Source organism: Cryptomeria japonica, chromosome 3 (genome assembly GCF_030272615.1).
Source record: "Cryptomeria japonica chromosome 3, Sugi_1.0, whole genome shotgun sequence".
In the NCBI taxonomy this organism is placed as follows: domain Eukaryota; kingdom Viridiplantae; phylum Streptophyta; class Pinopsida; order Cupressales; family Cupressaceae; genus Cryptomeria; species Cryptomeria japonica.
In genome coordinates, this window is record NC_081407.1 from 775338468 (window position 1) to 775354155 (window position 15688).

Sequence of the window (15688 nt, forward strand, 5' to 3'; positions counted from 1 at the left end):
AGAACATAACAAGGCCATTGCATGACCGACTCAATGAGATGCAACATGAAGGGAATGAGCTCAAGATTACATTCAGGGATTGTTTCACATGACAGTGATGAAGATTAATTCAACCATGTAAGAGATAGAGACCACCAATAAGGCAACGAGATGAAATCCTAGGCACAAGATTGAAGGTATGGTCACAAAGTAGTGCCAATGAAGAACATGCTGTAGAGCCTAAGACTAAGCATGAGGGTGAAGGACCACTACCACAGTACAAAAGGCCAAAGTGATGCCATTTCTAGAATTCTGGAAAACAATGACAAGATACAAAATGCTAGGTCTGAGGTCTGAGGTGGAAAATGATTTATTGTAAAAAGGGATTAATCTATTGTAAAATAACAACTTTTTGGCCCAATTTAATGCAATTCAAAGAAGGGCCAAAAGTTAGTTGTTCACCCAGCTACCAAATTTGTCTTTTTGTGTCTTGAGTCCCAGGGACTTTTGACCTTTAGCGGGATTAATTGAAGGCAGTTGGAAAGTAGTTGAAAAGTGGTTGGAGGTTGCTGAGATCATTAACTAGAAGCTGATAGGGTTTTTAGAGGTCAAATTTGGGCCATTGAATGGATTAAATCTTGGTCATTGATTCAAAATGTAAAATTTATAAAAGGCTAACGCCTCTCTCATTGTAGAGGGTTAGAATTGGTAGGATTAGGAGTAGAAATTAGATATAGAGTAGAGTAGGAATTGATGAGCAGAGATTGTTGTAATAATAGTTGAAGCAAATGAATAAAACATTGAAGCATGGTGTTTTGCCATTTGCCTTTACCAGTTTGCATGGTTTCTTTTCTCCAAGAATGGTGTAATTTGCTTCAAATAAGGAAGGTCATCTTTGAAGATAGTAACAATGGATGCACTCAAGTAGATGAGGCAATAAACTTGATACATGATAAAATCGTGGAGGTAACTAAGATTGTACTTGAGAAGGAGATGAATGAAGGAATTCACATAGATGTCGACGAGCTGGCTGAGAGAGTGAAGGTCATATTCTTTGGAACAGCCGGATCACCTTCAAAGACGCAATTGGAAGACATATGTTGTCCTCATTTTTGTTTCCAAAAATGAAGGACCAATACGGTGAAATTTTTATTAAAAAATGAAAATTTTTACTCTATTGCACGCTTCCCGAGGCAAAATTTTGACTAATCCTTGGACTGGCTTAATTCTCAGTTCATTCTCGAACTGCGTTTCGAATTTCGTCCAATTCTGGGTTCGTTTGCTATGCCTTTCCTTCAATTTCGGGTTTTAAAACCCAGACTGTAGGTGGAGAATTTTCTTCAAACTGCAAGTTTTAATGATATTCATTGTTTTGGTCTTTGTAGGGGAATTTTTGACCAATTACATGTGCACTTTTATTTTAAATATGTCACTTGTAAATTATTTTAAGTTTCCCCTTTGATGTTTTTATCTTTTTATTGTTTTTTGGTCATTTTTAGTTAAAATAGGGATTTTTTGGCTCAACTGCAAGTAAACTTGCAGTTTGGTCAAAAAACTCCTACTTTAACGGTTTTTACATGTAATAGGGATTTTAAATCCCCATTACATATGTGCAAGTGTTTCTAACTACTTGTAGGGATTTTATTTCCCTTTTACAAGTATTTTTAAACTTGCAGTTTGCTCTAAAAAACCCGATTTTGGCTTGGTAAGTGAAAAAGTGAATTTTTAAACTTGCCATTTGTCTTAAAAAACCCAATTTTGGCTTGGTAAGTGAAAAAGTGAATTTTCAAACTTGCCATTTGTCTTAAAAAACCCGATTTTGGCATGTAAGTGGAAAAAGTGAAAATAAAACTTGTTATTTTCTCTCTAAAACCCGATTTGCTTCATTTTGGGCAATTCGAACTTGTCATGTGTCTTCTAAAACCCGATTTGCATGGAAAATGGATTTGTTGAAGATGTCAAAGCGATTTTTTGGGGAGATTTGCTAGAGATGCAAGGCGTTTAGGATTCTATCCTATTCTCATGCTTTCACAAACACATTTTTCGCCATTTAGAGTTTATTGTTGCTGTTTTTTGGTGCCAAATCAGCAAAATGTGGTTCTTTTAACCCACATTTTGGGCATTTTTTACTCCATAAATTTGCACACTCCTAAATCATTTTGCCCTTTCCTACTTAGGCGTGGAGGGTGAGAGGATTTTTGCACCATTTAATGATGCTGTTGGAGTTTATAATGGTGGCCACGTGATTCCCTTTGGCCACGTTTTCAACCTTTGGCAACGTTTTCAAACATTTGGCATCATTGCTTCTTCTTCTACCTTAGGCGTTTTGCTCTAATAAACTTGGATGCACACTCTCATTGGCATTTTGGTCCTCCAAGTTTAAGATTGCTGCTATATTTGGGGCATTTTTACAAAAAACGTGATAAGGGTTTGACATTCCGGATTGCTCCTTTTCACCGGTTTTGCTTCTTCATTTCAAGAATTGTTGCATTATTGGAGAAGCATTTTGCATTTTTAAGAAAGGTATGTTCTCTTTCCTTTCTTCCCTTTATTTTATTATTTTCTTGTTTTCTTTATTTTTCGTTATTAGTTACATTTTTGGCATGTGATGTTCTTCCCCTATAAATTGGTTTTTGTGAAAGAAATCTTCCCCTTAATATGCAATTGTTGAATTGCATTGTTCTTCCCAAAATTCCCTCCTAACTTGTATTTAGGATTTTTAATCTCGATTACAAGTTCGCTGGAAATTCTTGTTCTTCCCCTATGGTTAAGGAACTTAATCATTTTTGGTTAAAATTCCAAGTTGGAAATTGTGAAATACCCCTCCCTTGCAAATTCGGGTTTTAAAAACCGGATTACATGTTGAAGAGTTCTTCCCATTTTCATGAAAATGACTTTCCCGGATATTCCCGTTTCTATCCATTCATGTTCCCCATATCCGTACTTTCCATTTCCATCTTTTCCCGCAAGTCAAAATCTCATTTTTCGTCCATTTCTCCATTTTCGAATTTACAAGTGTACTTGTATTCGGGTTTTAAAACCCCGATTGCATGTATGTCCTTTCCAACTTGTATACTTGCGAAAATTTTCCCAAGATCCGAAATTGGTCAAAGTCAAGATTTTCCCATTTCTACATATCTCCCCTCTTCCTCTCACAAAACCGTGAAATTCAGAAATCAAAGTTTTACCCATTTGAAGAAGGAAGAATGATATTTGCAGCTGACTATGATGTTGCCTTAACTCTTTTAAGTCTTCATCACAGCATTCCAGGTTCACAATCAATGTCAGATTTGCCGGCATCTCTAACTCCAAAGAAAATGAAATACAAATATGACAAATACCAGAATGAGGTTGCACCTTCCCAGGTTTCTTCTCCTTTGGATCGCATCAGGAACACAGAAATAGGGCATGTTGATATGGCAGAATTCATCAACAGGGTAGAAGATCCACAGGATAACAACTTGCAGTGGCTGTTGGACAGCCATATCCATCATGCATCTTCCTTCCTAGTGGCTGCCCTAGAACCTGAGTTCGTTCTTGCATGCGCCCATCATTTTGACAAAGAGTCAAGAGTCATTAAAAATGATGATGGTGAAGCTATAATTCGTCTTGATGGGGATACAATCGAGAAGGTCTTCAAAATACCTCCTGCACCTGTTTATATGGAAATCACCAAAGAAAGTGCAGCAGAGTATTTTGTGAAAAGGGAAAAAGATTGCAAGTGACACATCAATAGGTGGATCCAAGAGCCACGTCCTTCCTTCTCAAGATGGGCAAAGTTGTACCGTTGTGATTTCAAGTGGGAGATAGGAGACACCATTACTTTTCTCAGCAGGATGTTGGGCCTTGAGCACTCCAATGTCTTTGAGCCATGGATGTATCAATTCATTATGTTCATACGGCAGTCGCATCACATTTCATGGGGTGAAATCATCAGTGATGCTTTGTGTGAACAACTTGCAGCAGTTCCTACCACTATGACCTTCTTCATGAATTCTTATTTGGTATATTTAGCAGCGTCACTTAGACACTTTCCAGGTCTTTCTACCAAGGGTGATCGCTCGCTTATACCAGTTTGGGAATATTATGACCAGTTGCCATTGAAACCTAGCAGACTGCATTTCAGAAGAGTCCAAGATGCATTCTTCGGATATTTCATGTGTCAGTTTGACGTGGATCGCATAAACAAAAGAGTATCAGATGAGGCATGGGTCAAGGTGTCTGAGTATGGGTGCTTGTTCCTACAATTTCCCACCTTCACCTATATGAGGATTGGATGCTATGATGGTCAGCCATACATGCTTCCAAGATACCCAACCGATAAGATAATTCTTATGGAGTTGAGAAGACAGATCATGGCTGTTCATACTTTTCAGTCTGCTAGACACAAGGTTGGAATGGGGATCTTTAGCACAAACCCATTGAAAATTGGTCGATACTCCCTTGTCACATCTGTGAAGGCTAAGGCCATGGAGGCTGAATTGCAGGAAATCAAGCTCAAGAGGTTCAAACCTAGAGCTGATTTTGATTATAGAGGTATGAAGGAGAAGATCAAGAAATCCTTTGTGCATGTTCATCGCATTGAAGACATCTGGGTAGATCTCCGCACGGAAGCCGAAGTTCTGAAGATGGATTACTGTAGGCTCATTGTTGAGCAAATTGTTGACTTGAACTTGGCGGATATCCCACAAGGGATGATCGATGACGAGCATATACTTGATCCTGAATACACTTCACGAAGGGTTGAGGAAGCTCCACTTCCTTTGATCCAATGGTCACACAAGGAGTGCGTCTCCAGCCTTGGTAGATTTCAGCCTATCTTGGCCAACACTAACGCATGGCTGAAAAGTAATGCTGTTAGACTTATCAAAATCAAGGTTGGTAAAGAAGATGATTCTACAGGGCCTCTCGGACGGAAGTCTGAGATTCAGATTGATAACAAGGAGGGTGCTTCATCTTCAGGCACAAGGATCAAGTTACGAGTTAGTCGTGCAGTCGTGCTTCCTCCTGAGGAGATGACTACTCGTGGGAAGGAGAAATCACGGTTCCATGTTCGGGTGATCGATTTGGATAATCCAGAAGAGGGGCAACAATCTGACGATGCGCCTAAGTCTCCAGTTTCAGACTCGCCTCTCCATTCAGATGCCTCTTTCTCCTCCTGATTTGCTCGTAGATGAGTCTCCTCAGAATGCAGTTCCCATTTCAGCATACGAGCCTTCTCCTGATCGACAACGAGAAAGTGTGTTGAAAGTTCCTGAAGATAATCCCACTTGCATTTAGTTATCAGAAATTGATACTTCCACTTCTGGTTTTGAAGAATTCATTAGGCAATCTTCATGTCCATTGGTAACTGAGCAAACCGTGGTCGCCATTCAAACAGATATTCCTCCCAGGGTGACCACGGTAATTCAAACAGAAACTGCTTCTCCTTTGCCTACGGCTGCTACTGGAAGTGAGTTGATGACTTTGCCTCCATGGTTTAGTTCTTTCACCTCGAAAAGGAAGAAGCAAGAGATCTCACCTGATGCCTTTGACTACCAGCAACTCAAACAGTTCAGATCAAAAGTTGCTAAGAAGGCAAAAACTATCTCTAGGGTAACTGTTGATAGCAACAAGATGAAAGTAGCTGAAATTGTGGAACCTATTGCAGATAAACCACTTAATGAAATGTCAGCTGCTGATTATAAGGTTACAAGGGTAGAATTGGGCAAGCAAGCACATGAAGTCATTAAACATGATGCTCAGTTTTCTGTTGCTTCACTAGTGCAAAGGTGTGATGATCTTCTTGCAAAGAAAGACACGCTAGAAGAAGAAAACCGACAGCTCATGGCAGCCATTCATAAAATCACAAAACCTGCTGCTGAAGGGAGTAACTCCATAGGTTCTTCTGGTTCCCAAGAATCGATTCATGGAGTGGAAAGGGCTGCTCAGAAAGTACAAGCACTGGATTCTTGGGTTGATCAGCTTCATGATCAATGTGTACAAGTGGTAAAAGACATTTTTCAAATAATGTCTAAGTTGGAAACCATTGAGGAGAAACTGGATCAGACTTCTGACACTTTCAAAAAGAACCTAGGAAGTGTTGAGAAAAGTCTGGCAATCTGGCGTACCATGCCCCAACAATAGCTGAGTATTTTGTAGGAGCACGCCATCATCTCTTCCAGGGTCATGTACTTGGAATTTGAAGAACTCATGGAAAACAAGACCCTTGTTCTTAAATCCCTCATTGAGGAGATCAGTGATGCAAGGAGATTCCGGGATGAAGTCTATCGAGGTATTGTCTCACATTGTGAAAGGGCCTCTTGCAATATAGTAAGTCAGGATGGAGAGCTGATTCCAGAAGAAGAGGTTCTTGCTGATTTACAGATGAGGATTCATAATGAATGGAGGAGTGAACAATTCTCGGCAGCTTCAATTCAAACATTGATGAAACACCAAGCCTTTTTGCATGAGATCCAGTCTATCCTGGATAAAGACAATTCCGCGCTCCTCCGCTGTCACGACACTATTGTGAAGACTATGGTTGTTGCTAAGAATACCTGTGAACCGAATCCCGAGGAACTACAAGCGAGCATCCGGAAATTTCAAGGATTCGTGTCTTCACAAAATGCAACTTAAGTGTTTTTCAACACTTAGTTGAATTTTCCCTCTTTTGTAATATTTAGTTGTAATTTTGTTTTGACAAGTTACATGTAAAAGTAATTTTTGTAAAATGCAAGTTACACATTACTTGCACTATTGTAATTACATGTAAGGCAACTACAAGTTGTGTTTGATTAGGACTGTAGTTGGAATAAGTCTTAGTTAGTTAGAGTAACTCTTAGTTAGTTAATGAAGTCTCAGTTATTTATTGAATGAGTCTTGGGGGTTGAGAGAATCTCTCAAGTTAGTTAGGATCTTCCCACCTTTTTCTCAAGGCTCCTCTTCTATAAATACTTGAGAGGTCCATTGTAAATATATCTTTTGGGAAAGCAAACAAAAACTCTGCCAAATTTACAGCAAGAAGTCTTTGAGCTTATGTATGTGAATTGAAGGTTTTGAAGAATAAGAAAGAAGGATTACTCAAGTTTTGAGTCTTTGAGCTACATGTTTGAGTTTGAATCTTTTTATTTCTTCTATGCAAAGTGTTTCTAAAGGAGCTTAGTCCAATCTAATTTGAAGTCTTTGAGCTGCAAGTAGAGAAGATTAATTAAAATAGGAAACTCTCTTGAAGGAGCAGCAAGTCTTTGAGCTTGCGTCTATTCTTGAGGAAAAATTACTGTTTGATAAGAAATAGTAGCAAGTCTTTGAACTTGAATTAGTTCTTGTCTTTGTGTTAAAAGAATAGATTATTTCAGTCTTTGAGCTGTTATCTTTTATTCATTGTAAAATTTAGTATAGCAAAGGGTAGATAGGACTTCCAATAGTCAAGTCTTTGAGCTTGATATTGCTGTCCCGTCTTGAAGGAAGTTACGAAAGTCTTTGTGCTTTCAGGAAACTTCATTTCCTTTCTCTTATTTCACTTGAAAGTGGTTACTGCTGTTATTCAATCGCTATCCTTTTCTGTGAAGAGAAAAGGATATTGTCTTTCTTGAAAAAAGAAGAAAGATTGCTGTTCCATCCCATTTTATTTTTCAAGTTGTAGTTAGATAGGGGGAGCCTTCTCTTAATTAGGAGAGTTTTTACTCGTGTGCTGTGGTTGAAACCACAATTTTGTATATTTCCCCAAGTGTACAAAATTTTCAACCAACAACATACACGCATTCATGGTTGTAATGTCCCTACTAGTTAGAGATTACTGTCCTGCATAACAGATTGTTTGAATACAACATATAAATATATATATAAACCATTTTTAATTTGCAATCTATCTTTAATACTTAATGAACATGATCATAATTTTCATCTAATAAAAAGGATACGAATGCCATACGAAAGTATGTCCTTAGGCGGCCGTGAAGCTCGCCTTCTTGGAACCCCTTGGTTCCAAGCCCTTCAGGAAATCGAAGATGAGTTCGAATCAAGTCATCCAAGGAAGACCCTTGTCTATTCCTTGCCTTGGGTGATGCCTCCATCATCCAAGTCCTCAGAGGGGACCGGCCAGATCCGTCTCTTCTTGGTTGAGTTTAATCAACCAAGCCATACATATGCATATCAGTTTCAGTATATATACTGCCCTAGGGATTGTCCTAATCCCTCCATTAGATTTAGGAAGTTTCCTCCCTATAGCCTCCATCATGTAATCACATTTATATTACATTTTACAATTTATTACTATTTTCCATTTCATAATCCATGTTTACATATTCCTAATTTAACATGTATTCCCTAACATATATTCAGAAAATATCCATTAGCCAATATTCATATTTATCTATTAACGCATATTCCTAACTATGCATTGAGATGTTTTTATTAACATTTAAGAACTCATTGTTACAATCTCATATTAGCCAATCAGAGATTGTTCCCCTAGCATTAGACAATGATAATACTTGTAACTATGCATTGATTGGTAATGAATATTGGGAAGCGGTGACTTTTCAAGGAGTCACCACCATTCCTAATTCTATTCTAATGGACGTGACTCCCCACTAAGGACGTGGAGGAAAATAAAGGGAAGGAAGATAGAGAAGGGAGAAAATAAGGAGAATTCGCTGAGGAGCAGAATATGTGATCTGCAAGAAGAAGAAGATACCAGCCATTGTGTCACGAACATATAACACAAGGAACAAAAAAAAGAACCGTGAATGATCAAATTATACTATTGAAATATCAAACACATAAATCAGAATACAGCTATAAATGACAATCATAAATAAACATCACAAGTAACCCAAGGGAATTAATGAAAGAAGTTACTGTTTATACGATATGTTAAAAATATCATAGATAAATACTACTTCAGCAAACATAATAATAACCCGATATAATAAATATAAAGTACACATGTCAACATTATTATTGTGAGTTGATACATAAGATCAGACACAGCAACTATGTTGCTATAAGCGATAATAAGGATCAGACATTGCATGCTTTAAGTGTTTATATCAGAGACAGCAAATCCATACTGCTATAAGCAATATCATATTCTATCTCATTGCATATTTATATTGCCATATTGGACACAGCAGAGATCCTAGATATTGTAATTATAAGGAATTCAAGTAATTGTCCCATAATTCCTAATTATCCTAAAAGGGGGCATTACATCAAGGCCAAACATTGTAAACCTTGGAGTTGTCTCAAGTGATCCTTTGCCATGTTCAACATTTGAGAAGTCTTTGTTCAAGAGAGGATAGAGTATTCAATACTTTATTCTGTGTTCGATCGTGCATAAAAACACCATCAACAATTAGGAGAGTTCGTAATTGACTAAAGTTTACATGCTTTGAATCGTCTATAGGTAGTGTGGTTGACTATCCAGAGATGTGTAGCAGCCTTAAAGTTGCCCCTATGCCATGATCAACAATCTCATTAAAGAATTGATTGGCTTCTAAAACCATACCTAATTATATGGATATTTATCATGTGAACATATGCCATAACAGGCAGCTTCTGACCTTTCTTTGTAATTATTTTTAGGGGAAACCTTGCCTCGGACATGCTACTTGTAAGGAACAAAATTTATCCATTCTAAAATGTCACTTACCAAAAACTAAATCTTATATTACTGTCTGATCATCATCTCCAGCTAAGGCTCGATGGTCAATTAGAGGTGTAGAAGGAACATAGGGTAGCCGAGTTCAGATGGTCAGAGACAATTTGGAGCTAGTAGGGGTTTGATTTAAATGCCAATAGCATACAACATTCATACCCAAGCTCGCAGCATCTACAGGAAGGCATTTTAACAACCTTTATCTCATTATAAAGAGGATAACAACAATATCAACCAGCAGAATGACTAGGAAAAAAAGGTTTAACTTGGTATAATGGCATCCAATGTCCGGCGTCTATCTTGGCGAGTTAATTTATGTTTGTCTCATGCTCTTTGCACTTTTCTTCCTCCAAACTTTGCCATTAGTCCCAAATGCTTCAGCCACATCATATTTTTTCCACCATTTTCCCCCTATCGATCTCTCTTTCCCATGCTGTTTCTGCCTTGTCTCAGCCTTTTTTTTCCATGTTCTACCCATCATGCCCTTTTTGAAGTCGTGGGCAAAGGGTTGGGTTTCTTTTGCACGCTGAAATTGACCCATGACCTGTGAGTTTGAACAGCTCCAGGGTAGGGACACCATGCCCTGGGTAAATGCATGCCATTCCCTGCAAAACCGCACCCTCTTCTTATATGGTGTTTGTCTCCTACTATTTCTTTCCTTTCAAGCGCTCATACTTCTCATTTAATTCATACAATTTATATATACTGCTTCCTCTACTTTTCTTTATTGATATTTCTTAATTCAAATGTTTACTCACTCTAGCGATAAATGACACCATATACATTTCTTTTGTGATTCAAGGGACATGTCTAATTGATTGTCCTTGAAATAATTCTTACCGATTTTCTCCATGTACAGATGGATGATGACTTGTCTATGAATTTCATATTGGTTGATGGGACATGGAGAAACTCTAGAGCGATGCTGGCCCGTCTTAAGGTCAATCTTTATTTCTATTCATGAACTGCCCATGGTTCAAGCATATGGCCATGCACGAACAGAGTTCATACTTTTAGTAGGATTTTCTTAACAATAACAAATGTTTTACATTTTTATTCATTAGGAACTAAAAAATAAATATTGTTCTGGAAAATATGCTTTTTGTATTACACTGTAAAATCATAATTAAATAAGACATTAAGAAACATTGAATTGAAAGAAACGAGCACATCAATGCAGAATCTAGCATTTAGATTACATCACAAAATTTGAATTACAATTTTCTCCATGCAATAGTACTTTATCTTTCTTATGTCAGAGAAAGTCAAACTTAAATGTATATTTTCTTTTCTGTTATCATGGAAAGGAATATGATTGACACTAGTCTTTATGGTCGAAGGGACATGAAATGGCTCTTTTATAAGTGTGATTGATGATATAACTATCTGCGTCTCATGATTCATTCATTAGTTGATTTTTTAATGGTAGTTCTAGTGTTTTGTCATTGATTTCTTTATATTGTGCCTAATTATCTATAGAGAGGGATGGAATGGAGAAGATATTGTTGTGAAAGCTATTAGCCAAAGTAGGTTTATGACCAAAGCAAGAGCATCAGTTCCAAAGAAGAGACAATTACTGTGGATATACTAAAAAAGAAGAAAGAAGTTTTTTATTAATATGAACATTGTCAACCCATGACTAAGGCATATCAACCAACCCAATAAGGTAATTAATGTTAAATGTAAAATGAAACGTTTAGAGCCAGCTCCCATAAGCTAGATGGTAAGTTAGGTAGAGGGACACTCCCTAAGACATCTCAAGATTAAAAAATCTATAAAGCATGCAAATTAAATGAAGTAGAAAAATAGACATATTTCCCTTTACCTGGCCCACTATATAATGATTAGGTCCAATTACACATCTTTGCAACTATAAAGTTGTGTATGAAGATTTTAATCAACACAACCAAACAAAGCTTGATTTATTTTCTTAAAAATAAACACATTCCTGTCCTCCTGACACACACACATTCATATGATGCATCTAAACAAGAGTCCATTATATGTTTGTAAGATTTACTCTAAAACCCATAAAACATTCTTTCACTCTAGGATTTAGGAACCCCTTAGAATCTTAAATTCATAGCTAGCAACCATTATTGTATAGATGAGAATCCCATATGTTAAGAAAGCAAAGTTTTGTCCACATGGATTGTCTCAAGTTGGTGTAAGTAAGATAGTTAAGAGGTCATATAGATTCTTCTTACATGAGGAGCAGTATTGGTTTTGTTTTCTCAATCAAGTAAGTTTTGTGTAAATGTAATGTCCCCTCTTCTTTAGTGCCATTCAGAGCTCAGATTCACCTCTCACCCATCTCCATAGGTGAAGTTGATGTTTGGAGATGAATTCACCAGCCAAAGGGGACATAGATTAGTCATTTCTTTTGACTTTGGTGGGTGTAATAAAGTAACTTTATGATATAAAAGTTACATAAGTCATTTTTCTAAAAATAGAAAAATCTAATAAAGTAACTTGTAAGTTATTAATAAAACTTAATAAATGACTTTTTTTTAAAAGTCCTTGCTCTCCTTCCTAGGCGAATTCCAATAACTTAAAAGGTGGTTGTTAATTCATGTTGGAGATCCCCCCTCATGTGGGCACCACTTTTTGGAGAATAAAAGATGCCAAAGAATCTTTCTTTGATGCCTCTAGGGTTCAATTTGGTTAAAGAGGCTTGTACGATTCATTTGGAGCATTCATGATTTGTTTATTTTACAACCTTTACACATTGGAGGTCTGCAACATCACGATTTTTGCCTGAGCAGCATTTGGAGGTCATGACCCCTTCAAGATCAGGTTGTGTGGACGGAAATCCACACTCCCCTCTTCACCACGATAGCAACTTTGAGCAGCATTTAAACTTTGGGACTGATTTGCAGTAAAAATACAACATTTACAGCATTGCCAGGGTTAATATATTAGATCTGAGCAAACAAAAGGGTTTCTCGGGCTTGGTTTACTACCAAAAACAACAAATCGAACCTTCTAGAGCCAGCCGTACGACTCTTCTTGCTTGTGGAAGCCAAATAAAAGGGTTTTGGCACCTCTATTGGTGTGTGAATTCATTGTTGGGATATTAATAAGTGATCACAATTGGTTTGGTGTGAAGAAAATATTAGATTTGGGCAGCAGCAGCAAATTCATTGAGGAAAAGAGACCTAATTTGGGGATCTTGCCTGGCAAGAATTTGGAATTCCAACCGGGTCTTAATAATTCTTCAATATTAGTTTTTGGTAATTATCCTAGAGTTAAATAAAGTCATTTGCAGCCATTAGTAGCAGCTGGAGGTGCTTGGTTCAGTCATTGCTTCATTCAAGGCTCAAATTCCACCCTTAAACCCCAGCATTGGACTCTTGGTAGGCCTTGAATGGCTTAATTCTATCAAGAATCCTCTTTATTATTTATTTGTACTTGCTGCAATTAATAATCAGAAATCTGGAAACTATTATCAGTTCTATATTTATTGTATTGCATTTATTATTTTCCATGTATTGTCAAAAATCCAAAAAACTACAAAAATTGAAAATACAATAAACTTCCAAAAACACTTTTCGCTGGTCAAAGAATTTGAATTTGAAAACAATCAGTAGTTTGGATAAGATTTCTAGTCAGGGATCTTTCAGTAAACTAGTGTTCTCAAGCCTTACCTACATACTAGGTGGTGGCCTTGTCCCCGAGACTCTGCATTCTATTTCCATAGGCCTTCCTGCTTATTCCTTAGTATTGCTTGTAATGTTTTTTTTCAGTATGTACTTGCATGCATGCTTGAACAACTAATTGTTGTTGATTTAAAAAGATACTTCTAGAAAATCTATGAGAGCATAATTTTGTATTGATGTCTCATATCAGTCTATATAATGCATAATTAGGATGAAGATATGTTTGGATTGTGAATTAGAGGTAACCTCCTTTGTTGGGAAAGGTTGGGCCTTCGTCTCCTCCTTGTCCTTCACCAGGGGGTCCTATTACACACATAGGATGTCTAATGGGCACATCCAAGAGAAAATATCAATTTTTTTTCAGTAATTATTAGCTGATTGGATTAGAGTAGCTGTTGTAAACTAGTTGGTTTGAACAAGTTGTTACTAAATAAATTTTCCAACCTAATAGTTCATCTATCAAGCAACATATTTATTATTTGTTCTCTTTAGATTGTGGAAAAATACCTAGGATTAAGGATAATGGATCTCCATGGATTGCCTAATCTCAAAGCTCTGTCCCTGTTGAAGTTGTTTGGGCATTTCCATTCTGCAGCAGTTTGCTAAGCTGCCATTTTGAAAAGATCTCTTCCTTAGAAATGATATAGGAATTTTCAATAGTCATACGAATGCGGTTTTAGTCCAATTTGGTGCTTTTTGAATGCGAACTTCATTTTATTGAGTTGAATGTTTTTGCAATGCTCAATTATCCTAAATTGAATTGACTCTCCCTTAGTAAGGTCTACTCTAAGAGCGCTTTTAATGATAGAAACTAAAACTAAATTTACATTCCAACTATATTTAAAGGTCTTGAGCCCCACCTATTTTTTGCAAGTTGTTGAATGAAGAATTCTTTATGTATCCACATTTCAATGTCTTGGAAATCTTGTCAGAAGTTGTTTTGATGTAAGGGAGGAATGCATGAGATTGATCTACCGAATCTTCATTTACCAGATGTCCGTACTTCGCAGCACATTGTTTTCATCCCCTTCTTATTTCACCATTTCAGCCTCCACATTTGTCAAAACACAACAATGAACCTTGCTGTAACAAGCTAAAACTTAAAACAATTAAAACAAAAGCAAACTACTTTCTAGTTCATTGGATGTATTTTTTTTTAAAGAAAGAAACTAACTGCTTCAGCTGAAAAAGGAATTAACCAACTTTCTAACTGTACTTCAGTATAATACTGAAATTAACTTTTATTTGAATAGTTAATGCAAGAAAGTAATCTTTCATAAAATAATTAAAGATACATAATAACAAGAATAGGAAGGATCAAAGATCACTGTACAAATATGCTTCTCATCTGTATTGTTAGGGGTAAATAACGTATGATTAGTAAGAATAATATTTATAAGTGTGTTATGTTTATGTTTATGTTTGTCGCCGAGAGGTTCCCGTCGAGTAGTTGGGAGTTGGTGACGGTTGGCAACTTGACCAACTGTCGGGTGTTTATATTGTTTGGTTGGAACCTCAACAGGGAGACGATGTATGGACAACTCTGGACACTGGAATAAAGATATAACTTTTTTGGTCTAATTATTATCATTGTCATTTATGTTGTGATGTACAATCGTTCTGTTACATGAATACTTGGTACGTGTGGGAAATACTGTGTTATCTGATTATTCACCAACCATACATTTAGGACTAAACATTTTGGCGCCGTTGCCTGAACGAACCTGGAGATAATTATGGCGGCAGGTGGAAGCAATTAATGGGCCGGCCATTTAACCAACAATTAATTGTCGTGGACAGCGACATGCACGAAGAGAGTACCGCGGAAGAGGAACGAGAGGATCAGTTGATGGTAGACTTGGTGGAGTTGTGGGACGTGTCGGTCACGTAGTACGTGTAGCAAGAGGCTCAAGAGAGAGCCATCTCGAAAGGCACGGTATGTGGTGAACTCACCGTCAACACCCCCGTCTTTGACCTACTTGGGAGTATTCCAAGGTTACTCGCTAGAAATTTGATTGCACTCCAAGACCAAAGGGAGGAAACAACAGAGGAACTTCGGCGGCAACAAGTTCTCCGACGGTACGAGGAACGGAGTCGTAGGTAGGAAGAGGAGAGGGAGGCTAGTCAGCGCCGTACCTCTGACACTTGACGCCCCTACGACCGAACAAAGACATACGTACCACTACCACCGAAGGAGTAAACGAGGGAACTGTATGGAGATCTCTCCACATAAAAGAACAGGCCGACAAGAGATGGCGACTAAGGGAGGTTGCTGACTCGAGGAGTCCTGAGAAACATAGTAGAAGTCGGAGTGTGAGTCGGAGTCATAGTCGGGAGAGGCAAAAACCGTGTACGTGGAAGGAGTTGGCCGAGGTCGCCAGGAACCTGCCACTTCCAGATGTAGCAGAGG

At 37.5% G+C, this 15688-nt stretch overlaps 1 protein-coding gene across 2 annotated transcripts in view; it reads left to right on the forward strand.

The window, feature by feature from the left end:
• Positions 1-15688, forward strand: part of LOC131063330 (uncharacterized) — a 167561-nt gene that overhangs the window by 108562 nt on the left and 43311 nt on the right. Inside the window, exon 6 of one of the 2 annotated variants that reach the window (XM_057997112.2) lies at positions 10479-10559. The exons of the other annotated variant lie outside the window; for it this stretch is intronic. Within the exon in view, the coding sequence (XP_057853095.2) occupies positions 10479-10559 (81 nt within the window). The remainder of the gene's footprint in view (positions 1-10478; positions 10560-15688) is intronic. 2 annotated transcript variants of the gene reach the window in all.